Source organism: Rhinolophus hipposideros (assembly GCF_964194185.1).
Source record: "Rhinolophus hipposideros genome assembly, chromosome: 2".
NCBI classification, from domain to species: Eukaryota; Metazoa; Chordata; class Mammalia; order Chiroptera; family Rhinolophidae; genus Rhinolophus; species Rhinolophus hipposideros.
Window position 1 is genome coordinate 71,348,552 of NC_138048.1, and position 25,959 is coordinate 71,374,510.

Here is a 25,959-nt window from a genome sequence, read left to right on the forward strand (position 1 = left end):
TTAGATTTTCTTTAATGCCTTCTAATAGTTTTAATTTTCTCCATAAAAGTCTTGTAAGTCTTCTGTTGGAATTCTAACATTTTCTATTTTTTTGTTATTATAACTGCTCCATTGTTTTCACTGTAGCTTTTAATTTTTTGCTGATGTATAGATATAAAATTGATTTTTAGTTTTATTTTTCTCATTTTTTAGTACTTTATGTATTCTGGATATGAGACCTTTGTCAGTTACATATATTGCAAACATGTATTCTGTGACTTCCACTCTCTTACTAATGTCTTTTCATGACTAGAAGTTCTTAATTTTAATGTAGATTTGTCAGTCTTTTTCACTATAGTTATCTTAAATGTGGTAATATGTTTAAGCAATCTCTTCCAATATGACAGATCAAGATTATATTATCCTATGTTATCTAGTAAAATCTAGTTTTACCTTTCAGATTTAGGTCTATAATCCCCTTGAAACTCATTTTTGTAGAGTATGAAGAAGACATTAGATTTCTTTCTCTTTTTTTTAATAAAGATACCCATTTTTCTCAGAATCACTTAGTAAATAGACTGTCTTTTTCCCACTGTTTTAAGTGCACTTTTATCTGTTTGTGGGTTTTCAATTGTGATCCATTAGTTTGTGTTCACTATACCAAGACTTCTAACACCTCAAGACTTCTAACACCTGGCTGTCTTGATTACTACAGCTTTGTAAGTGACATTGTTTCTGACAGAGGAAGTCTTCTCACTTCTTCAACTGATTGGTTATTCTTAGCACTTTGTATTTCCATATAAATTTTGGGCACTTTTTGTCATATATCTCTCTCTCTCACACACACACACACACACACACACACACACACACACACACACACACCCCTTTGTCAGTATTTTGATTGGCCTTGTTTGAATCTACTAGTATAGTTCAATTTGGGCATTACGGACATTTTTCAATATTGAAGTATCCAATCCATGACTATGATACAGCACCTCCCTTAAGGTCCATAATTATTGTTAATAAAGTTCTATAGTCCTCTCTGTAAAATCTTGTACATCACTTGTTACAGTTATTCTGAAGTACTTCAATGGCTTTTATGCTGTTGTAACAGGTATCTTTTAAGAAAAGTATTTTCAACCTGTTTATAGCCAGTCAAAAAATACAATTAATATTTCTATATTAATTTTTGTACCAGAATTTAATATAATAATTTATCTGTGTAGATCCAATATGTTTCCAATTTCATGCCTTATCTCATGTTATTTCCTCTCCCTAGAAACCCCACACTTTGAGAGAATCACCGCTCCATTCCCAACAAAATGATAAAAACGGTGTACTTTCTGCCAGAAAAACAAAGAATGAAATCTTACTATTTGCAACGATATGGATGGACCTAGAGAACATTATGCTACATGAAATAAATTAGTCAAACAAATACCATATGATTTCACTTACATGTGGAATCTAAAGAATTGAATCAATGAGCAAAGTACACAGAAATAGTCTCAGAGATATAGAGGAAAAACTGAGGGTTGCTAGAAAGAAGGAGGGTGGAATGAGGGCAAATGGGAAGGGGGATTAGACAGCATACATGGGTAACCACAAGATTGCCCTGGGGATATGAAAGACAGTTTGGGGAAAATGATCAATAATGTTGTAAAGATTTTGCAGGGTGTCATATGGGCACATGTCTTATTAGGGAGACCACTTCATGGACGGTGTAGATGCCTGACCACTGCACTGTATACCTGAAGCTGAATAATATTGTGTGTCAACTATAATTTAATATACATATAGTCACGGGACATGGAGTACAATATAGGGAAGAGAGTCAATGGAATTGTAACAGCTACATACGATGCCAGAGGGGCAGCAGATTAGGAGCGAGGGTTATCACTTTGTGAGGGGTGAAATGTCTACTTTGCATTGTTTTGTACACCTGAAATAAAAAAAGAAACACATACCTGCACATAAACAAAATTTTATAACTATCATAGGATCCACTACCCCCACTCTGCAAAGTAGATTCCAGATTAAAATCCTATCCTATATATAAGCCCAGTATACATGATGCTCAAAAATATCAAGACAAAGGAATAAGCAAATAAATATGCAAGCAAATACACAACAAAGCAGAGACTAATGCAGGCATTCATACTGGCCTATAAAAATTTGTCTAAAGGAATTGTTTAACACATGAAACAAAATATACTCAGGTTTTAAGTATTTATTTACAAAGTTCTTACTAATTCAACTGCTTTTAAAATATAGCAGTAAAGGGTCATTTACTATTTAAAAGAGATACATACATGGTATAGAAAAAAATCTATATAGTCAGTTAAACTATTAAAGCAGATAACGGAAAATTGTTAAATGACAATGTAATGTTTGCAGTACTCCCTAAACAGGTAGGAAATAAAAATGCATATATCCATAGGAATTTGATTATTTTGCATTACTGACTATAAAAATTTTTTTAAAAAACTACTGTGAAAGATAACACCAAAGATTGGAAAATATTTTACAACAGCAAATAAATGTATTTCAATTTTACATTTAATTATGGTACCACAATAAAAAGTTGACCATACACATATCTATGTATTTTACAGCAGATTAGCAAAACTGATACCAACTTTAGAGTTATTTCATAAAGGGACAATCTTTACCATAATTTCCCCATGGTTATCCTCCAAAATAAAATTCCACACACTATCAAACTAAATTAGATGTGTTAGTGGCAAAAATCACCATAAGTATATGTCTCTGAAGCAGCTATAAGTATAAACCAATATCATGTTTGTGCAAAATATACATTATTTTTTAATCTGTCTGTCCTTATCTCAATTCTGAAACAATCTCCTTTAACTGTTATTCTTTTTAATAAGGGCAAATCTTTTTAAATCCACACGCTAGATCTTCAAAATACTTGAGAATAAAATAAACTGCAAAAGCAGCAGTTAAGTAACTACTTCAAACACCACATGTGAAACAAGACCCCACTCTTTAATCAGAAATCTATGCAGATTTTTATATAGTTAAGTATTATGTTATCAATTTCTGCACAAATTGAGATACACAAATATGTATTTCCAAAATTCATTCATGGACACTATACAAAATAATTCACAGCAGTATTTGGCATCCACCAATAAAATTTATTTGCTGTATCGTGTTGCAAAGCTACCAATATCATGAATAATTTAAGTTACGGTCTTCAAATGAAGGATTTAAGCAAAGAGAAAAATTACATCAAAATCAATACAATTTTTTTACATGAATTAACTTGAAAAATGTTAGAAGTTAAGTTTACTCTTTCAAGAAAAAAAAAATCAAATAGTTTAGTGTTACCTATCTTCTTTCCAGCTTTCACCAAGTGCTAAGGACAAGTACCATTTAAAAGTCAGTTTCGTAGTTGACTATGAGGTGTTCTTAAGTTTCCATAAAATAAGACTTTTTATTTTTTTAAGTTTCATATCAAATGAGTTGTAGATCTACTTAAGGTATGGCTTCTCCTTTCGAAGAAGGAAGGAAGGCTAACAAGGGAGGGAGATGGAATACCCTGTAAAGACAAGACAGATATTTTATATTTAAAATTTTTCTTTTAAAAAACTGTAACATATAGTTTAGCATCATACATATCAGTTTTATGGCTTGCATATTACCATAACAAGTAATTAAAAGACATGTGAAAATCCTAAACTCTTTAAATAAATAACTTAAAATTAAGGGTAGGAAAAAACAAAACTATTTCATCATTCTGAATACAAAACAAATTAATAGACTAGTTAACTATATATCAACTCATTGGAATACAAGTGGGCTCACTGTTAGTAGTGGTACTTCTGTGAGATAGTAATGATTCAGTGTTTCAGGTTATAAAAAAGTTATAAAATAGTAAACAAATTTTGAAGTAAAAAGACAAACCCTAGTGGTTTCTTCTTAACTTAATCATAAGGCAGAATTAAGAGGAGAATATACTTCATGGGAATAATTTTCTCAAATTAAAAGCCATACACTCTTAAGGAGATCTGTATTAGGTATACAACCTAATGTATGTATGTATATGTGTATTTGTGTGTGTGTATAATTTTCCTCCGTATCAAAATTGAGCAAAACAGCCATACATCTGATAATAGAGATTACTAAGTTACTAAACTGTCTAAACTTATCATTTCAGAGATCAAAGTTAAATATTATCAGAATTTTTATCAACAATGAAGAAGCAATGCACAACAATATCAAAAGCCCAAGAGTGGGTATAAATCAAAACGAAGTATAAAAAAAACTACTGTTTTATTTTAACATACATAAATGGCTATGTGTAACTAAACTTAAAGCCAAAAGGTAGCTGGCTATAAGTTCTCATCTACAAGGTAGCAATACATAGTGTTTAAAGAGCTGTGTTGGTAAACTATTACCACTCAAGCAATAACCAAAGGATGATTTAAATAGATACTAAAAAAAACTTACATTTCCTCAAGTGAAATTTTTGATTTGATATACTGAAAGCATAAATTTTATTAAAATGCCATAAATCTAAAATTAAGAATCAGATTTGAAATATGAATCCACTTTGCACAATTATTATTCTTTAAAATTACCACTTTCATAAATAAGAAAATGTCTAACAGTATTGATTTTTTTCCTGGACTTCAACATTACATTGCAAAAATATTTTTATGTGCCAATATGCAAAGAAATTCTATTAATCCTAAATTGTTATAAATTCAAAGCAGTTATGAAATTGTGACTTCAAAAGTCCCCACCCACCTAAAAAGTAATTCTGTGGAGAAAGAATACTTTCTTTTTTCATAAATACAAATTTCAAATAGCTAATAAGCTCACATTAAACTTCACGAGGCTGGTTTCCATTACTGGTTGGCATATCTCCTAATTCTTCACAAATGTCAAAGATGACTTGGATAGAACTTTTTTTGAAATTTGAAAAATAAGTATTTCCTTCTAGTATCTCTGAAAAACTAGAATGACGTATAGATCGAAACCAGGCGTTTTGAGAGCGCCCACCAGTAGAGTTTGAACGCTGAACATAAACATGCTTAGTAAATCCAATTATATTGCTTGTGGAAACAGAATGGACAATCTGTTAGAACAGAAATAAGCAATGGAGAAGAGGACATGAATGTCTGAAAGATATTTTAGGTACTTCTTATTTATATTGTCTACATAAAAGTGACAAACCATAAATAATATAAATTAATTTTCTAAACTATTTCTATAAAATACAAGTACCTTAATTTGAAAACCAGTAATGTTTATAATAGTTACTACAGATGCAGAAAATAAACAAGGGATAGTACTTTGGCCTTCAGAAAGCTTATAATCTGATTTTAATAAAGAAATGTTTACTGTATTTTGTCAGTTTGAATATATTTTTTCATTGACCAAATTTCTTTGCATATATTTATATTTTCAGCTAAATACAACTTCTCTCTCATTGGAAGGTTAACCTTGATCAAGTATCTGTATAAACATACTCATAGATTTAGCTGTAACTCTTTGGTGTATTAACTAAAGACTTAACTAGCTTAAAAAAATAGTTATTGAGCTTACTGTGCCATATCTGCCTAAATTTTATATACTAAAAGGTAACCACTTATAAAACACTAAAGCACTCACTACATGCTAGGGAACTGTTCAAAGCGCATTGCATGAATTAACATATTTAACCCTTAGCAACTATTACCTCGGATTCATTTTACAGATGGTAAAACAGAGATCTTTAATAACTCGCCCAAAGTCATACAGCTAGTAAGCAGGAGAGCCAGGATTTGAACATGTGAATTTCAGAGTTCATGCTCTTAACCACTACTCAAACTGCCTCGCACTATATAATCACAATATATTGTGTGTGTGTGTGTGCGCGTGTGTGTATTTAGTCCTTACAATAACAGTATAGGGCAAGTACTATTCATCTCTTTTCTCTCATGTGCCAAACTGGGGATAAGAGAATAAGAAACTTGATGATGGACAAACAACTAAATGACAGTCACTTGCTTTTCTTAGCCTTAGCTTAGGTTAAAAATAATTTTACACAGAACAGATACAGCACTCATATACAGATACAGATACAACACTTAGTGACAGTAATAAATGTTAGAAATGTCCTTAATATTAATTAAATGTCTAATATTCTGACACCATTGGTAATATGAATTGTTCAGAAAACATTTAAAAATATACACATAAATGTAGAACCCACATCATCCTTTACAGTTCAGCTTCAGATATTATATTCTACTTATTACAGAAATAGTAAAAGGAATAAAACTCAGTTTCTGTTATATTACTGGAAACCATCTGTATAAATGAACCGTCACTATTTATGTTAATAGTGATAGGCCAGATTGAAACATGTTTCTTTTCTTACAGATTTTAGAATATATCTCAATCCCAATAAAATTTCCTATCAAATACATATTAAGTACGTCTATCTCTAGTTCATGAAGTGAGGTTTTCTCAGTTACCTTTACAAAAAGGTAATTTACCCAATAAAACAAGTTATAAGTTTAGAGACCTGTTTTTTTAAATGGTGGTATTAAGATTTTTCATCTTTAAACGTTAAATTCCATACCAACTCCACAGATATGAGTAAGTCATTTAGCTCATTAAATCAAAGTCACTTACTGCTAATGATGATGTGCTAGACAGACGACTCACTACATGCTTGTCATTGCTGGAAGGACTTCTTCCCTCCCCTGAACTTTGGGATGTCATAAGAGCCCTTCGTAGAACTCTTTTTGGAGTTTTGGAAAAAGAAAATGCTCTTGTAACCTAGATTGAAAAAGAGTTACAATTAAGTAAATCTACATAAACTTAATACAACTGATAAAAACAATTATTCATAAACAAAGCCAAATACACATCAAAAGTTTTTGTACAAATAGTGTATGACAAAATTGGAATTGCTTTGGATAAAGCAGTGAGAAAATGTAGTACAATAAGTCCTCACTTAACATCAATAGGTTCTGTGACCTTTAAGTGAAACGACATATAATGAAACGAATGTTACCATAGACTAATTGATATAAAACCCAGGGTTTTGTCTAATTCCACTAAAATTTAGTTATGACATCTTTAATCCATAGCCATTTGAACCTCAATTTCTTTATTAAAAAAGTGAAGTTCATTTGAATCATCAAAGTTGTTTTATAAACTATCTTTACACTGGTGTTTATGGCAGTATTATTTTTATACACCCTGAAAAGTACTTTTTGGAGATATGTTAAATAATAACTTCACTAAGACTCACCTTTTTTGAAGTCTTTTTTATTGCTCTAGATGCTCTACTCAATGTACTGTCCATATCTTTTGTATTTACTTCAAAGGATTCTGGATCAGCAATGTAAATAAGATTTTCCTGTCGAAAAAATAAACATTTTTATTATTTTAAAATACACTGGAAAAAAAAACACACAAGTGTTGCTAAAATGAAGCCTTTATGCACTTGTATACACAGGGGAGTATATATAAATGAAGTTACTCAAGATTTTTGATGCGTTTCTTCCAGACCCTCTCTTTTCCACTTGATCCATTTACTAAACGACAATAGTTGTTTATCTAATTCTAATCAGGTAACAAATATTTATAACCATCAGTATCTTTTAAAAATAATATAATTTTTTTTTAAAGCATACCACTGTAAGAAATTTAGAAGAAAATGTTTAGATAAAATCACCCACAAACTCTATTATTTGCTATTTACATTCTGGTATATTCCTAAAAGATATTTTCTTACATGCAAAAAATATTTTATTTTAACAAAATTGGAGTCATACTATTCAATTCTATATGTTATGTTTTTCAATTAGTGGTATGCTATGGGCATTTTTTCATGTCATTAAATACTCAGGAATTACTCTTAATGAACAGCTTATAGAAATGTCTTCTGATTATACTGGAATTAATTTTCTCATTCTACTATTTTTGAACACTTATTCCACTTTCTTGTTGTTAGGAAAGAAACTATTATAATAGCATGAAAAATGATAAAATAATACTTAGGAATAAACTTAACCAAGGGGATGAAAGCCTTACACACTGTAAACTACAATATGTTATGCTGCTGAAATTAAAGAATACACAAATGAATGGAAATAATACATCCTGTGTTTATGAACTGGAAGATTTAATATTGTTAAGAAGTTAATACGACCCAAAGCAATCTACATATTCAATGAAATCCCTACCAAATTCCCAATGTTGTTTTTTTTTTTCTCAGAAAAAGAAAAATTCATTCCAAAATTCACATGGATTGTCAAGGAATCCTAAATAGCAAAAATAATCTTAAAAAAGAACAAAGTTGGCAGTGTCAAACTTCTTAGTTTCAAAATTCACTACAAAGCTACTGTAATCAAATTTTCTTATTATTGCTTTTTCTTTAAAAATCGTCTTTTTAAAGGGGGTCAAATATACAGTGATCGAAGGAGAACTGACTCTGGGTGGTAATTACACAATATGATATATAGATGACGTATTACAGAATTGTACACTTGAAACCTATGTAATTTTACTAACCAGTCACCCCAATAAACGTTAATTTTTAAAAAAAATCATCTTTGGAATCATTCTGTCGAATTCCAGAAAATCCCTATAGGATTTTATAAGGACTTCAATGAATTGACATCTTTATAGACAGTTAGCATTCTTATTCAGGAACATCACAGGTCTCTCCGGACAGTATTGTAGTTTTCTTAAAATAGGTTTCATTTGTTCCTTATAAGGCTATACCTAGATTAATACTAAAATTAAATTTGTACCAAATTTTATTGGGAATGGGGGTCTTCATTTATAACAATTTTTACTTGGTTACTGCAGGCAAAGAAGAAAACTATTGATATGTAGGTATTTACATTTTATTTGGCTACTTAACTAAACTCCTAATGCTCACTCTGAATTGGTCAACTTACATTTTTTTAAAAACTGAAAGCTGAAAATCCAATAGAATTAGGTGGGAAACAATTGGAAACAGTAAAAGAATTACTTTAATAAAAATGATCCGTTACGAAATTAATACAGATGTACATCAAAAATTCAGCTACATACAAAATAACTTAAACAGCTAAAGTGTATCATTTATAATACTATCATAAAGAGAAAATTACTGAGGAATAAATCTAACAAGAAAAGCTCACACCTATGCTTGTATTTCTGGAAAGATAATCATAAAAGTTGCACTGCTGAAAAGACTAGTGGGATAGGTGCATATATTTTACTGCAGTATACTTTTATCTATTTTTTTCTTATGTGCAATTATTTTTCAATCTAAATTAGAGAATAAAGATCACAGCATGAATATAAAACTAAATATCGGTAACTTTACTCCTTGAATATTCAGATGCAAGCCATTAATGTATATTTAGAGAAGCAAAATACCAAGTTGTTTAATTTTTGTAAAATGCTTTTTATAATGAAGGCCCCTGAAATTTAAAGCAATTGCTGATAAAGGAAACAGATTCTCCATCTTTCTTATTGCTATCTTAACTATTAACCACCTATGAACTAAAGGAAGCAGATGGCTTCATGTTTTCTCTCTACGAACAAATAAATCGCTTCTGATTTGGTGTGGGGGAAATAGATATAACGTATTTTACATTTCTAAAAGGCTCTGAACAGAAAATATAGCTGTTGCTGAGATGTAAAGAGATGAACTTCCTTTAGCTCTCTGCATAGAGGAAGGTAAATTCAAGCAAATCACAGACAAAAGTGCCAAGTAGGGGAAACTTATCTTCAGTACTCCTAGGCTTTTTTCTGTTACTCTTTTTTCTCAATAGTTCCCATTCTCCGCTGAAAAATCTTACTGCTTTCTAATCTATTCTTCTAAGTTTCTAAAATAAAAATGAATTTTGTAACATAACTCATTTTAATAATACTATCATAATTCTAAAAACATTTTATGCCTTAGTCCACATATCTCAAGCATTAAAGAAGCTTGGGAAAGAGTTCTTCAATCAGCCCCAAATGTATACCTAAGACTAGTTCTAAAGACAGATCTGCTGAGTTTAAGATTATAAAGTAGTAATCAATTTCTCCCACTGTGATACATAGTATTAATTTCAAAAGAAACTGTACCTCAGCTACAGTTTTAGAGGCCTACTGCTGGGTGTTAATTCACAGGAAATTTTCTAGCACTCCCGACATCTTAAACCAATAAGCTCAACTACATGTAAATTATCAGACCTCTTTCCCTAAGTTCTCTTCCACTAGTCCTCAAACTCACATATCTGAAAGAAAAAATATCTAACATCATTGTGTCCCCTCCCTGAGCCTGCGCCTCAGTGATTTTGTCAAACACTGTAACCATGTTTGTAACAGATCTTCTGATATGGCCAAATTTAAGTGGTACCAATAACAGACATTTATATTAACAACTTAATCACGTACGGCCAACAGCCAGCATAATAATTATAATTTTAAACAGAAATCATATTGACTCCATTATAAATATTATTAGCTTAGGAACACAAATTATTCTTCTATATGCTCTATCTTTGGTCTATTCTTCTTTCTAACTAGTTAGAAATTCTAGTTATAAGTTTAAAAACTATGAATTAAGTAGCCAGTGATGATTTCATCAAGATGCAGAATTAGTTTGATTTTTAAAGTCGTATAAAGACTTAGTGGTAAAAGTACTGAAGTGCAGCATAGAACATTTAACTATCAAGTTACTTCTAAACTATTCAAAATGGGGAATGGAGAGTGATAACATTGCTGAAATTCAATTGTTAATAAAATTATACTTTTGATGTTAGACTTTAGAAATCTGTAGCTTCAGCAAACCTACCATCTGACCTCAGGTGATTCACGAGCCTTAAGAGTATAGACCACACAATTAAAGGTTAAATGTTGGCAAGAGACCAAAAGTACATAAGTATTCTGGAAGAAAGTTTTTCAACTGATTAAAACTTTAATCTTTAAATTCTGAAATAAGAGAATATGGGACATAATGTCTATGAGGAGAAAAACTATCAAGAAGGTTTAACCAAGAATAAAGATACCTGGGTTCAAAATGTTAGCTTTATGCTCTTGGCCTTAGTTTCACATATAAAATAGTATCAGATTAAGTTTCCTTTCAGACTGAAAATTTTAATTCTTAAGTCATATATAAATGGGCATGACACATGAAATTGTGTAGAAAAAATAGTTATACTCATGTTATGCTTAATTATTTAAGCTCCCATTATTTAGGGCACCAAAAAATATATACAACAGGAGGACAAAAACTACTGAATCAGAGATTTTTATATCTTTTTACCTTTTGTGTTGTACACATATATATTTAGAAAGACCTCTTCAACATGGCAAATGTTCTCAAATGATAAGATAATGACTTGGGGCTTTTAAAAAACTTTACTGTGCACAATATTTTAAATTCAGGAAAGAACTCAACGGGAGTCACTGAATATGTGAATTTACAAACATATTTCTTAGTAACAAAATTTCACACTTGAAAAAATTTTGTGGTTTAAGTGTAAATCAGGACATAGTTAAATGTTTGCTGCCATCTTGTGGCTAATTTTACTTTATGAAATTTTTTCATTAGTTATTTATATTTGAGTTCTAGGATTATTAGCCACCTTGTGGCTAAGTAATTCAATACATTGTATTTTAAGGAGATTTTTCCATTAACTGTTTATGCTTTAGTACTATGGTTATAAATGTGTGGAAAGGACTGCATAAGCCCCCTAGTCTAACATCATGATAAATGTAGGACCAATTTCTAAAATTGGCAATCTCTATATTAAAATAGGCAATCGTATTTTATACATGGATACCTAAAACTATGAAAAAAAATTCTTCCTTATAATGAGCAGTTTTGTAAGCTTTATAACAAAACTGTCTCCATCATTTTTCTAGCCAGCATTCTATTTTATGACTATCACCTTTATGACTATGACCATTCTTGTGGAATAATCCTTTATTTATATAACACCATATTTTGGGCCCACAGAAATTTTAAAAAGCAAACAAATCAAAAAGTCTGTTAATTGTCCTAAACACTTAGGTAGGGGGTTTTAATCAAGTATTATCTACTTTATAAACCACAATAATTATACCTCAATGTCTTTCAAGGGAAGACTTAAGTATAAAATAAACATTTCACTGTTACAGGAATCTCAGTTACAGTAGTACTGCATTGAAAAGGGGTATCTATTAATACATTCTCCTCTACGGCACTTGGGAAAAGATGAAGGGCTCTATCACACGTCTCCCCCATATGTGATGAATAAATCAAATTAGCTTTTAAAGGACCTATATTTCATTCAAGAGTTATTACAGGCTCCCTAATTTCTGGTGAATCATTTAACTTTGATAATTTGATTTTCTCACATACCTTCATTTTAATCTGTATATGATAAAGATAATTATACATTCATAATAGTATTTGATTTTAAGAGGTTGGACCAAGAAAACTGAATTGGCTGCTTGCCTGATAGGAAAAACAACTTGCTATATATAACTCACCTATTGCTTTCAGTTAGATAAAAGAACCACAGAACACAATACCCTCTATTTTATAAACAGCCAGGTCAAACAGCATAATGAAAATCACAGGGTACCTTATAACAAGTCCCAAAAGTCCCACTAAATCAGAGCCATAGGAGCTATAGGGCTTTGAGGGGCCTTCGTACAAACTAGAAATTCAAAAAAATGTTTCATGTGTCTATAGTTTTAAAAATTATTTTCCAAAAGAACTTTTAAACCAGCTTTCCTCAATACACAAAAAATGAAAATTATCCTATATTCATAATTAACAAGTTATTAGAAATGCATAGGTTCAGCCTAAATTCATTACCATGGAGTTTAACTTTTCATTATAATTGTGGATAGAGAACTTACAGCATCCGCTTTACAAATGGTGTTGGCGACATGTCGACATAGCATCTTTAGCCAGTTTTCTTTTGGAAGTTCCTCTGATGTCATCTGGAAACTGAGCAGCACATTTGCCTGCTCTGTTGGTGGCCTCACAAGCAAGGCAAAAGCATTATGGCAATCTAGTTACAGAATCATAAACATTAAGTGTTACTTCTTGGAAAATAATAGATTTATGCAAGTTTAATTCCCCCGGACCAACAAAATTCCAATGAAATTACCTCTTTTCCACCCTTCCCGTCCCTTCTATTTTTAATTGAACAAAAGAGCATCACAGTTATTACACTGAAACATGAGAAAGACTTATAATAATAAGCACCATATAGGAATCAACAATAATTTGACATTAAGTAAACAGCATTTTCCATGACATTTATTATTTTATATGATGGAGTTTTTTAAAAAATTAGTTTGTATTTCTTAGAATTCTAGAATTTGAGTTTTAAAATAAAATGTCATTAGAACTCAACCTACTTAAATCAAGTTCAAAGAAATAAAATGTCCAAGCATGAAAATTATTACGAAGTGTTTTGTGACCAAGATGTTAAAACAGAACCTATTTTAAACAATGAAATCTTCCATTATTATAATCCAAAAATATGAAAATGATTTAAATTAAATGCACTGCATAACCCTTAATAAATCCAGACTTTGACAACCGAGTAAAGGTATCAATGTAAGTTTATGTTCATGTTTTCTTTAATTGTTTCTATTAACTCAAAGCCTTCCATCATTAGAGGATGGGATCAGTAATGAAACCAGCCTACACTGTAAAAATATATGCCCAACATCCAAAATACAGCCGTGCAGACACATCACTAGGTGCCAGTTAAATAGATGATACTGTTTTGGGTAGGTACAAACTTTTGGCAATTTCAGGCCTTCAGACAACCCTCCCTAAAACTACCAAAGTTGAGAGTACAAGTTCTCCTTAATACACATTTAACTCCATGTCAAGTGTACTATAGTTACTTTGGGTGCATTTATTCATGCACGTCTATTCCTGGCTATATCCTAAATGTATCCTTAATAATACAGTCATTGGCAACACGGAAGGTATAAGATGTGGAGCACAGGTAATAGACTGGTGATTTCTTTTGGATTCTGAAGAAATAAAAAGTTTTGGTGTGGGAACAGGCTAGGTTAGGGCATTATTTAGACATGTCACCATTTAAGGGATGAAGATATTCCACAGACTGAGATAGCACTTGCATTTGAAAAAAATCGAAAATCAAGCCAGTTCCTAGAGATAGGTGGGACAGAAGTATAAGAACTATATTTAAAGATAATTTACCAGTTAAAAGTAAAATACAAGGGAGTGATTCAAACCTACAATGAATATAAACCGTTTTTATTTAACCAAGTTTACCCAATGAGCATACCTTCTGTCTCTCTTATATCCAGCACCTTCTTAATTTGAGAGAGAGGCATGAGATGAATATGCTTAAGAGAAGCTGGAGGTCGAGTATGGCCAGGAGGACTCCTAAAAGTGCCAATAACTTTATGTCGTTTTCTTGCTATCTGATTATAGGGGGGAAAGAAAACGTCATTATAAGTCATATGAATAAAAACAAAGACCAAACAGTTAAAAATAAAATGGCACTAATCACATAAATCTGTATGCAGCTCATCTATTAGTCTCCTATTCCAGAATATGTGATAAGCAGTTACTACATGACAAATGCATACATGTACTTGTGCAGCAGAAATGTTCATGTTTATGTGAGAAGAGCTCAACAGTCAGGAACACAGGCCAAGGCACCAGATCTTTGCAAAAGATCCCAGAGGTGTGAAAGAACTTAGAAGCATTGTGAGAAGTAATAGGATCAAAAACCCGAGGAATCTTCTTGAGTTCAGGAAGGGGGAATAGTTGTTGCTCCGGAATCTCTGTCTTGGGTTCAAAAGATAATTGATATCAGTTTAAGAGCAGAATTCACAATTATCTCAGATTCTGAGAATAAAGGAGTGAATAACACAGAAATGGTTCTGCCTCTCATATTTTCATACTACTGAGAAAGAGGAAAATTAAACAACACATTAAACAAATGATACAAATTTTAAACTCAAGGTGCTGTGTTAAGACATAACTTTATCTAAGCTGGGGATTCATGCAAAAGGAAGAGATAGGTAAAGTAACACTCAAATAGCCAGGAGCAAAATCAAGTGCATTATGTGATTCATGATTCTGCAAATTTTATAAGCTCTCTAAATTTATTGTTTTCATTTCCATGAAAGTCTACTATGTTATTTTGCCTTTTTGAAAGAATATTTCTTTTGAGGTTATAATCATCAGCTGAAAGACATTCACATAAAATGCGTTAGATTAAGTTACTCAATGAATTGAGATTGACTGATCACCATCATAAATATGAGAAAGTATGGCTAAAAAGTATATTACCTTGTGTTGGCTAATTAGAAAAAAATCAAAAGGCAGTCAGTGCCATATTCATATTGAGACAGAATATGACACAGATCTGTTACATATCAAATATTAAAGTTTACTTGCATTAATATAGTGAAAATAAGTGCCAGACTCTTTAAATAATGATTTCCACTGCAATATTTGAATATACTTTTAAATTAATTTGGTTAAGCAAAATAAATAATTTTAAGGCTCATTTTTAAAAAGAAAAAATTGACAAGTATTAACAATACAAATGCTACCATTAATACAAGGTAAAAAATTCAAAACAGATAAAATATAAAAAGGGAAATATACTCTTAAATACTGTATTAGTTTAACTTCAGTAACATATTTAAGAGAAGCCAATATAGATTTTATCCAATTTAAATGTTTCTAACTTTTACCATACTCCTCATTCCGAATATGCTAAGAGGTTTGTTTTCTTTCTAAAACAAACAAGCTAAGGAATAAAAGTTAGGGATTGTAAATATTGAAGTCCAAATTTAATGTTAGAAATAGAGCTGTTTCAGTTACTGTGATTCTGAGACAGGGAGGCTAAGAGAGTAGAACAAAAAATCATTGCGAAAAGAAATGAGATGCCAGATTATCACACAATGGACGTGGAAGCTACAGGGATGACCAATGGCAGGAATTAAAGTGGAAGGTGAGTCAATGAGCCAGTTACAGCAGACTTCACAGAATATGAAGAGATGTAATTTATCAAAAATTTTAAGTTAGCCACAACTCTCTCAAGATTAAGGGGATAAAAACTAGAATGGATTAGCAGGGAAGTACAGAAAACCTAACGTATTGAATGGGGCCAGGTGACCTCGGAATTCAACAGGAAAAACCTAAAAAGCTGTAACAGAAGCTAATAAATACAAGTACTGAGCAACTATAAACAGTAAAACCCCATGAGAATGTAAATTGAGGTAAAATGTGATTGACAGTTGACTCCACCCAGCCCGTTCTCAAAAGCAGAGCAGCCTACAGTTCTAATTATGGGATAGACAAGAAGTTCAGAATTGCCTGTCTCATGATTTTTTTATAATTTTCTCATTTCAGGGTATGATCAATTGTGTACAGTATTTTCAGTCTTTATTTTTGTGTTTGTGATATTACTGAATAAAAGAAGATAGCATTTTTCACTAACCTCACAACAAAACTCTCCATTTAACACAACTGAATTTTTTGGTGACTATGCATGACTTACTCTCTAAAATTCCATGTGTATTTTATAATACACATGATCCAAGAGGGCAGTATTAGAAAAGAAGTGAAGTAGAAAAGGAAAAAAGAGGTATAGGCTTAAAAAAAAAAAAAACCCATCAAATAACTTTACTGAAAGCAACAGAAAGTTACCCAATAACAGAAATGTCAAATTAGTCTTCTGGTTAATATCCATTTTATCAAAATGAACAGTTTTACCTTCTGAGATTAAAGAAAATGTACTCATGTATATCCCCATTAGGCCGTTTAGTTGTTTAAAAATATACTATTAACAGAATGAACGAAAAAGAGTTGAAAAAGCACAGAAACATAGTTCAATTTGCCTGTAGGGGTACTATAGGGGATAAAAATTTAATTCAGATGAGAAATTTAGAACTAGAATCACTGCGAGCCACCTAATATACTGACCATTCACTCACTCTAAAATCTGCTGACTTAAGGGGCTCATAATACATACTATTAAATAATCAAGTTATCCCTCTTTTCGACAAAATACTAACTTCTTCTTTGCTAGAAAAATCTCCTTAAATTTCAAAATTAACTCATAATTATTTTGTAAATCTTTTACAAATATACATAAAAACAAGAAGTTCCTAAAATTCTTGACCTAAGCATTTATTTGCATTGAAATAAACTAAATTTTAATTCTGACTTAAATTTGAAGTCATGGAAATGTATCATACTTCTTAATATTAGGCCTTTTTCTAAAAGCATTCTATTAATAGTATTAAACCAACAATTAGTCTCATCAAAAAAGTGTGATTATTTAAGTTCACTTTACTTTAAATTTATATGTAATACTTCAGTTATAGCTTGGTTGTAAACATTCAACACACAAACCATCAATATTATTATATTAAGTACAACTTTACCTCTAGGCAGTCATTGAAGAGAAAGAGAGTTACTTGTTCTCCTCTGTCACAGGGGTGCTCACCTAGAGAAATTGTTTCAACTCGTTGGATTAAGCTTCGGTGAGAAGATAAAAGATTAGCCTGCATAGATTGAAAATATTAATAGAAGAGATCACTTGGGAGCAAGTAACTTTTTAAAAATTACATATAATTTAAAAGAAAGTGGTACCAAGATTCTGTTAACCGTAGAATCTAAATAACACGAAAAAGAAAGTAAATCAGCAATCATCGAAAACAAATACTTACTGGGCATCCATCTACTTCATAAACAACATCAAAAATCTGCTTTTGTGCTTCAGTTTTTCTCTTATCCTCATTAATATGCCTGAAAAATTAATTGAGGTTATTTTAAAACTTTTAAACCAACGGAATATGAAAACTACATACAAATATTAATAACGTTTCATGTCAGAAAAAAGTCCTTCCAATGAGTCTCTATCTTCTGATAACTGAATCAGTTAGTTAAAATATTCCCTAAAAGTATTCCACTACATTAAAAAAAATTCCATAGACCCTTAAGAAAAGTATGTTTTACTATACTCCTTACTATATGTATTTTTTTACTATAATCTCTATACTCTTCTAAAATACATTAAACCTGTACAATCTTCAGGTTAACAGTTTTAAGTATGAGATGAAGTTTCATTACATTTAAACAAAAACTAAGACTACAGCTTCCAGCCCTTCAGCCTGAAACAACTAAAAAGCTATCAAAATATAAAGAAGCAAGGGTTCTCAAGACACTGAAAGTCAATACCTGTGAGACAGGAAACAAACAAGGCAAGCTGGCCAAATTTGTATTGTCTATAAGAGAAATATTTCAAAGACATAAATAGGCTGAAAGTAAAGTGATGGAAGTACGCCACCCAACAACAGCAAAATACACATTCTTTTCAACTGTATATGGAACAGTCCCCAGATCAGGCCATAAATAAGCCTCAAAAAGTTTGAAATGACTGAAAGTATATTCTCTGACAACAATGAAATTAAATTAGAAATTAACAACAAAAGGAAATTTGGAAATTAACCAACGTGGGAATTAAACAATACACTCCTAAGTGATCAATGGTCAAGAAGAAATCACAAGGGAAATTAGAAAATATTTTGAGATATATAAAAACAATAACACAGAGTACCAAAATTTATGGATACAACTAAAGCAATGCTTAAAGGGAAATGTATAGCTATAAGTGGGTATAATAATAATAATAATAAAAAGGTCTCAAATCAATAACCTAACTGCCCACTTTAAGAAAATGGGTAAAAAGAGAGCAAAATAAATCTAAAGCAAGCAGAAAAAGTGAAATCGTAAATGTTAGAGTGGAAATTAATGAAATAGAGAATATAAAAATAGAGAAAAATTGACAAAACTGAAAGTTGGTTCTTTGAAAGATCCACAAAATTGACAAAACTTTAGCTAGAATGACCAAGAAAAAAAGGGAAAAGATTCAAATTACTAAAATCAGGAATAAAATATGGGACATCACTACTGACCTTACAGAAATAAAAAGGATTATAAGAAAATACTATGAACAACTAACTATGTCAACAAATTAGATAGTGAAGATATAACAAATAAATTTCTAGAAAGACACTACAGAAAAACGACTTGAGAAGAAATAGAAAATCTGAATAGATTTATAACGACAAATTCAATTAGTAATTATAAAACTTCTTACAATGAAAAGCCCAGCACAAAATGACTTCCAATTCTTCACAAGTTCTTGCAAAAACATACAAAAAGAGGAAACACCAAGTTCTTCTATAAAACCAGTATTAGCCTGATACCAAAGCCAGACAAAGACATTACAAGGAAACTATAGACCAATATCCTTTATGAATGGACACCAAAATCCTCAACAAAATAATAGCAAAAGAAGTCTAGCAACATAAAAAGGTTTATACACCATGCCCAAGTGAGATTTTATCCCAGAAATACAAAGTTAACATCAAAAAATCAATTAAAATAATACACCATCCCAATAGAATAAAGGACAAAAACCACATGACCACCTCAAAACACAGAAAAAGCATCTGACAAAATCAACACCCTTTCACAATAGAAACACTCAACAAACTAGGAATAAATAAGGAATTCCTTAATTTAATAAAGGGAATCTACAAAAATCTCACAGCTATCATCATACTTAGTAGTGAAAGACTGAATACTTTTCACCTAAAATTAATAACAAGACAAGGACAAGATGTTAGCTCTGACCACTTCCAACATTGTACTGAAGCTTCTAAGCAAGGTAATTAGGCAAGAAAATGAAATAAAAGACATCCAAATTGGAAAAGAAGTAAAACTATCTTTACTTGCAGATGACATAATTTTGTTTACAGAAAATCCTAAGGCATCCTCTAAAAAAATTATTTGAACTAAAACAGGTTCGGCTAGGTTGCAGGGAACAAGACAAGGTCAACATATAAAATTCTATTGTCTTTCTATACACTAGCAGTGAATGATCCAAAAATGAAATTAAGAAAAGAACTTCCACTTACTATAGCATCAAAAGAATAAAATACTTCAGAAACAGTTTAACAAAAGAATAAAATTTACATAATGAAAACTACAAAACATAGTTGAGAGAAATTAAAGAAATAGCACATATATGGAAATAAATGTTCATGAATCTGAAAAGTTATTATTAAGATAACAATATTCCCCAAATTGAAATACAAATTCAACAAAATCCCTATGTAATTCCTCAATGTTCTTTCCTACCACCAGAAATTGACAAGCTGATTCTAAAAGCAAAATGCAAATTCAAGAGACCCAAAATAATCAAAACAATCTTGAAAAGGAAGAACAAAGTCGGAAAACTCACACTTCCCAATTTTAAAAGTTAATAATATACAAAGCACAGTAATCTAGACTGTGGTACTAACGCAATCATTGACATACAGATCCATGATACAGAAGTGAGAATCCAGAAAAAAACCTTCACATTTGCAGTTAGCTGATTTTCAACAAGGGTGCAAAAGCAATTCAGTGGAGAAAAGTTGGTCTTTTCAACAATAAGAACATTGATCCATACCTTGCCTTATACAAAAACTAACTCAAAATGAGTATTAGACCTAAATGATTTTTACCTGATGATTAAAAGTACAAAGCTTCTTGAAGAAAACAGATTATCTTTGTGAACCTGGGTTAGATGAAGATCAAGATTTCTTAGATAAAATTACAAAAGTACCACCCATAAAAAACTGGTGAATTGGATTTCATAAAAATCTAGAATCCCTATTTTTGAAAGAAACTGTTTTTTTTAAAAAAAGCCACAAACTACGAGAAAACACTCACATATCTGACACAAGCCTTTTAACTAGAATACATAAAGAACTCTCAACTCAAAACAAGAAAACCCAAATTAAAAAAAAAAAAAGGTAGACAAAAATTCAAACATACACATCACCAAAGAAAAGATGGATGAAGGCAAATAAGCACCTGAAAAAAGGCTAAATATCACTTGTCATTAGGGAAAATGCAAGTCAAAACTACAATGAGTTCTATTACTACACATCTATTAGAATTTCACAAATTAAAATGACTAACCATACTGAGTTGGCAAGGACCTGGAGCCACTGGTACTCAACATACACTGTTGGTGGGAATGCAAAATTGTATAACCACTTTGGAAACAGCTGGGCAATTTTTTAAAGTTACATGACCTAGCCATTCCTACTCCTAGGTATTTATTAAGAAAAATGAAAGTATGTGTCCATACAAAGATTTTTTTCACAAACGTTTAAAGCAGTTTTATTTGCAATAGCCAGAAACGAAACAATCAAAATGCCCACCAACACATAAATGAATAAATTGTGGTATAACCATACAATGGAAAACAATAAATGGTAATGAATTATTGTTAAGCAACAATAAGGACTAATCTCAAAATTATTCAGGTGTTTGAGAACTGAAACATGTATAACTTATAACTTAGTTATAATGTATAACTTAGAAAAAATCACATACAACCTTGATCATTTCTGATCAGAACTTTGTCTCCAAGTTTAACAATCAAGCTCCCCAAGTCAATTTCATTGAGTTTATACTTTTAATACATCCCCAACCAATCTCAACAATTTAATTTCTTAAAATAAAAAATAAGAAACAAAAAGTCAAAATTAAAAGTGAAAAAGTACTATAAACCTTTTCTTTTTTTTTTATCATGGCCAAATTCCCAAGTTACATTAGGGTAATGAATATAAAGACAAAAACAAGCTATGACTAGAGATATATAAAGAAAATATCTATTTAATTTATAACGTTTTCAAATTTGTAAACCATTTTTACTCTCTACGCAAATAGTTTAATACCTTAAGAAATAAATGTATTAATTAATGTATTCTTACAATACTTCTCTCTCATCATTTTAATGTGTAACTCCACTATTAGGAAAATAATTTAGATATTTTACAGCATTTGTTGATATTTTTCTCTCCATTTTATTCTAATTGTTCTATCAATTTCATTCTAAGTCCAAGGAACAACAAGAAATTGACATAATGCACTTACGTCATTACTTCCTTTAGTGACTCAATAGCTTTTTCTAGAGTGCTTTTGTCAGGATTTTCTTCACCAGTATGCTTCTTAAGATCTGTAATAATATAATGTTTTTTCCATGATTAACAAAAATTCAGTGGTTTTCCCATCTAAGACTTAAAAATGTTATCTGAATAGATATACGCTGATAATTTTTAAAGACACTATCTAACCTTTACTTTAAAAGAAACATTTATGCAATGTTCCCTTAAGAGTTCTCTTCTTACTATTGCCTAAACTTTCAGAATACATAACACAAATTTTCTTACATTTCTATCTCAATTCCCTTTTAGTAAAGCTTGGGGACTTCTAGATTTCTTAAACTCTCTCCATAGTGCTGAATGAAAACACATAGTCCTCAATTAGTTGAGAAATCATTATATACGTTATACTTCATACCTGCGCCCATGACTACAGAGAGCATTCGGTGTCCTTAAAAGAAGTTTTTGCTTAGGTTCATGGCATGCTCACACTTTGACTCTTCTTACCCAGGTTGTTCATAATGTTCCCTAAGCCATCTTTCGCCTAATGGTTCCGTAGTACTATACCCACCTAATCTTTTAAGTGAAATGATAGAAGAAAGGCTCAGAAATCAAGTTCATTTTAGTCATGACAATATTTGATGGATTTCTACAAGTACTAATGAAACAATAATGAAGAAAGCAAAAAAAATACAATGCTTTATAAAGTTAAGTTTCCTTGTTCATATATTCTCCTTATAATCTATAAAGTAAGATAGCTTTTGAAGACTGGGGAAATCATTTTATAAACTAGTAATTCTAAACTACATTAGATAAAGAGAATAAAAATTGTCAATCTTTTGAGTTACTACTGTAATTCACATGTTAACCAAAATATTTTAAAGAAAAAAATAGATTAAAGAGTCACAAAATTAGCCTCCTTGTCAGCTATACCTACTACTGTAGTTAAGATTTGGGGATCAAAATGCTGTATTACAGATTGTTTCCTGTTTGTAACATAATTTTCACACTAAATTTTTATATGAAAACTGACACTGTCCTAAAAATATTCACTACTTTAGCAGCTAAATGTAAAGGCATATTCACATGCTTGGATTTTACTGAAGGCAAAATTTATTCATAAAAATTAACTCTCAGCTGTAAAACTCCCTTCCGCTGACATCTGTAGTTTAAGTTCTAAAATAAATGAATGCACGATTCAAGAGTTTTCTGCACTAAGAAAAAGAAAAGAAGTAAGCATAAGACCAAGTATACAGAACCTAAGATTCAGAAAAGAACCAAATAACTTGAGACATATGAATCACCTTTTGTCTTTTGATTTTGTGGGTGAATGTTATGTTTACATGGATATAAATTGATTTTGAATCAATGACACACCATCAAATGCAAAAAGACTTTCAGTAGAGAGATAAAAAGTACAATACTACTCAATATAATTGATATCAGAACAAATACAATATTTTAGGCCAGACTGAATTTTCATAGCACCAATAAATAAGATTATCTACAAAGATAGTTTTTATGCAAAAGATATAAGCTTTAATGCTGAAATCTAAAAAAACTATGAAAACAAAAAGAATTTCAAGTTTTTTAGAACAAAACAATTTCATGAAAACATCCAAAGTAGTCTGAAAACAGATCAGATAAATACCATTCAAAAGTAACACAACACTGGGTAACCTCTGGACTGGTCGGATGAGAAGTTCAACAAGGCTTTGCCGTCCACATTCTGGTTTAGCCTGGTTTATCTGAAAGGAATTAATTTATTCAACAATTTAAAAATAAGGTTTTCTGCAAACATTAGATACCCTACATTTATTAGGTTACACCTTATCGTTAGTGCCCTGATAAGAATAGGAGAGGTGAGATGGCTGGCAATTGTTCTCTGGCAGATTAACGAGGCTGAATAATCTCCCAGGACCTGAAATGACCTCCTGGCCAGCCAAGGGTTAACATCTTAAACAGAAGTTGAGTTCCTTTACAGACTACTGTATAATTCATCTTAAGTCGCTATTAAGCCTATATAACTCACAAGAAAAAGTTTTAAAGTATTGATTATGCTGATAACATCAGATAAACAAAGTAAGGCACTGGTAAGGGAAAATAATCATTAAAGGCAAAACAAAATACCCCTGGAAAATTATCAGGTGTTTGAGAACTGAAACATGTATAACTTAGGGGAAAAAAAGAAACTCACATACAACATCCTCATTCACTTAGCTGCCTCCTGGACCCTATTACCTAATATGTCAGGTCTCCTGAAGTTAAACATCACTGCCCCTCTCCGGTACAGCTAAAGTTATAGGAAAAATTAAGGTGTTCTTACATGGATACATTTTTTTCTACAAGTTTCATTTTAATGAACTCCTTCAGAAATTATTCTCAGATTTTTATCTGAAAGAATGTACATTACCTTCAGAAAAGCATGAAATCTTGGTTTCTGTTTTTCACATTTAATAATTGTTTCCTTGCTCATTTCAAAGAAGTTTACAAACGGAGGGTAGGTTTTTACCAAATCTTTTGACTAGGTACAAGAAAGAAAAAAAACCGAAAAACATTAATTTCTACTGCATGTCACCCTTAGAGAATAAAACTTAAAGTAGAATAATCAGTAGTCACAATCTGACAAATTGAATGAAAAAGTTTAAAATAAGTTTCTTCTCAAGTTAAATACAGATATTTATTTTATAAACTTCTCACTAATGAGTTAATTGTTAAACAAAATGCTTCAAATGGTACACACAGCCTAAAACTTGAAAAGCAAATAAAGACCCTGAAAGAAACAAAAGTATATTAAAGCTTATTGAATTGATATAAACATGACAAGATTAAAAACTTCTACAAATTTAATTTACGACAAAGGAAACAAGACATGCAATGGAGAGAGTCTCTTCAAAAAATGGTGTTGGGAAAACTGGACAGCCAAATGCTAAAGAACAAAACTTACACAATACATAAAAATTAACTCAAAATGGATTAAAGACTTGAAGGTAAGACCTACAACCATAAAATTCCTAGAAGAAAACAGGAGGTTAAGCTCCTTTACATAGGTCTTAGCGATGTTTTTGTGGATCTGACTCCAAAGGCAAGGGAAAACAAAAACAAAAATAAACAAACAGGACTACATCAAACTAAAAAGGCATCTGCACAGTGAAGGAAATCATCATCAAAATGAAAAAGCAACCTACTAAATGTGAGAAGATATTTGCAAATGATACATCCAATAAGGGGTCAATATCCAAAATATATACAGAAGTCATACAATTCAACAACAAAAAACTAACCGGATTTAAAAAAAGGGCAGAGGACATACAGATAGCCAACAGGCATATGAAAAGATGTTCAACGGTATTAATTATTAGGGAAGTGCAAACCAAAGCCACAATGAGAAATTACCTCACGCCTGTTAGAATGACTATTAACAAAAAGACAAGAAGTAACAAGTGTTGGCGAGGATGTGGAGAAAAGGGAACCATTGAACACTATTGGTGGGATTGTGAAGTGGTGCGGCAACTATAGAAAACAATATGGAGATTCCTCAAAAAATTAATAGAACTGCCATCACTCCTGGATATGTAGCTGAAGAATATGAAAACACTAACTCAAAAAGATATATGCACCCCTATGTTCACTGCAACATTGTTTACAATAGCTGAGATACAGAAACAACCTAAGTGTCCATCAATGGATGAATGGATAAGGAAGATGTGGTGTGTGTGTGTGTGTGTGTGTGTGTGTGTAATGGAATGTTATTCTGCCATAAAAAATGAAATATGACCATTTGCAACAACACGGATGAAGCTTGAGGGCATAATGCTAAGTGAAATAAGTCAGAGAGAGAAAGACAACTACTGAATGAGTTTATTTATATGTGGAATCTAAAAATAAAACAAACAAACAAAAAGAAAAAGCAAAAATATTCATAGATACTGAGAACAGATTGGTGGTTGCCAGAGTAGAAGGGCTTAGGGGGTTGCTGAAAGGGGTCAAGGGGTCAATTGCATGGTGATA

At 31.1% G+C, this 25,959-nt stretch overlaps 1 protein-coding gene across 6 annotated transcripts in view; it reads right to left on the reverse strand.

Annotated features, from left to right (window-relative positions):
- Positions 1-1,951: 1,951 nt before the first annotated feature.
- ECT2 (epithelial cell transforming 2) overlaps positions 1,952-25,959 on the reverse strand; it is a 57,539-nt gene continuing 33,531 nt past the window's right edge. For 3 of the 6 annotated variants that reach the window (XM_081067708.1, XM_081067707.1, XM_081067705.1), the window contains 10 exons: positions 24,362-24,472; positions 23,600-23,696; positions 21,941-22,022; positions 17,671-17,749; positions 17,386-17,505; positions 14,262-14,400; positions 12,847-13,001; positions 7,259-7,366; positions 6,634-6,780; positions 2,194-3,547 (listed from right to left, as the gene is read on the reverse strand). In XM_081067708.1, the coding sequence (XP_080923834.1) occupies positions 3,458-3,547; positions 6,634-6,780; positions 7,259-7,366; positions 12,847-13,001; positions 14,262-14,400; positions 17,386-17,505; positions 17,671-17,749; positions 21,941-22,022; positions 23,600-23,696; positions 24,362-24,472 (1,128 nt within the window). In that variant the 3' untranslated portion in view covers positions 2,194-3,457. Of the gene's footprint in view, positions 3,548-4,833; positions 5,090-6,633; positions 6,781-7,258; positions 7,367-12,846; positions 13,002-14,261; positions 14,401-17,385; positions 17,506-17,670; positions 17,750-21,940; positions 22,023-23,599; positions 23,697-24,361; positions 24,473-25,959 lie in introns of all 6 variants that reach the window. The other 3 variants (XM_081067703.1, XM_081067704.1, XM_081067706.1) reach the window with 3 other exon arrangements.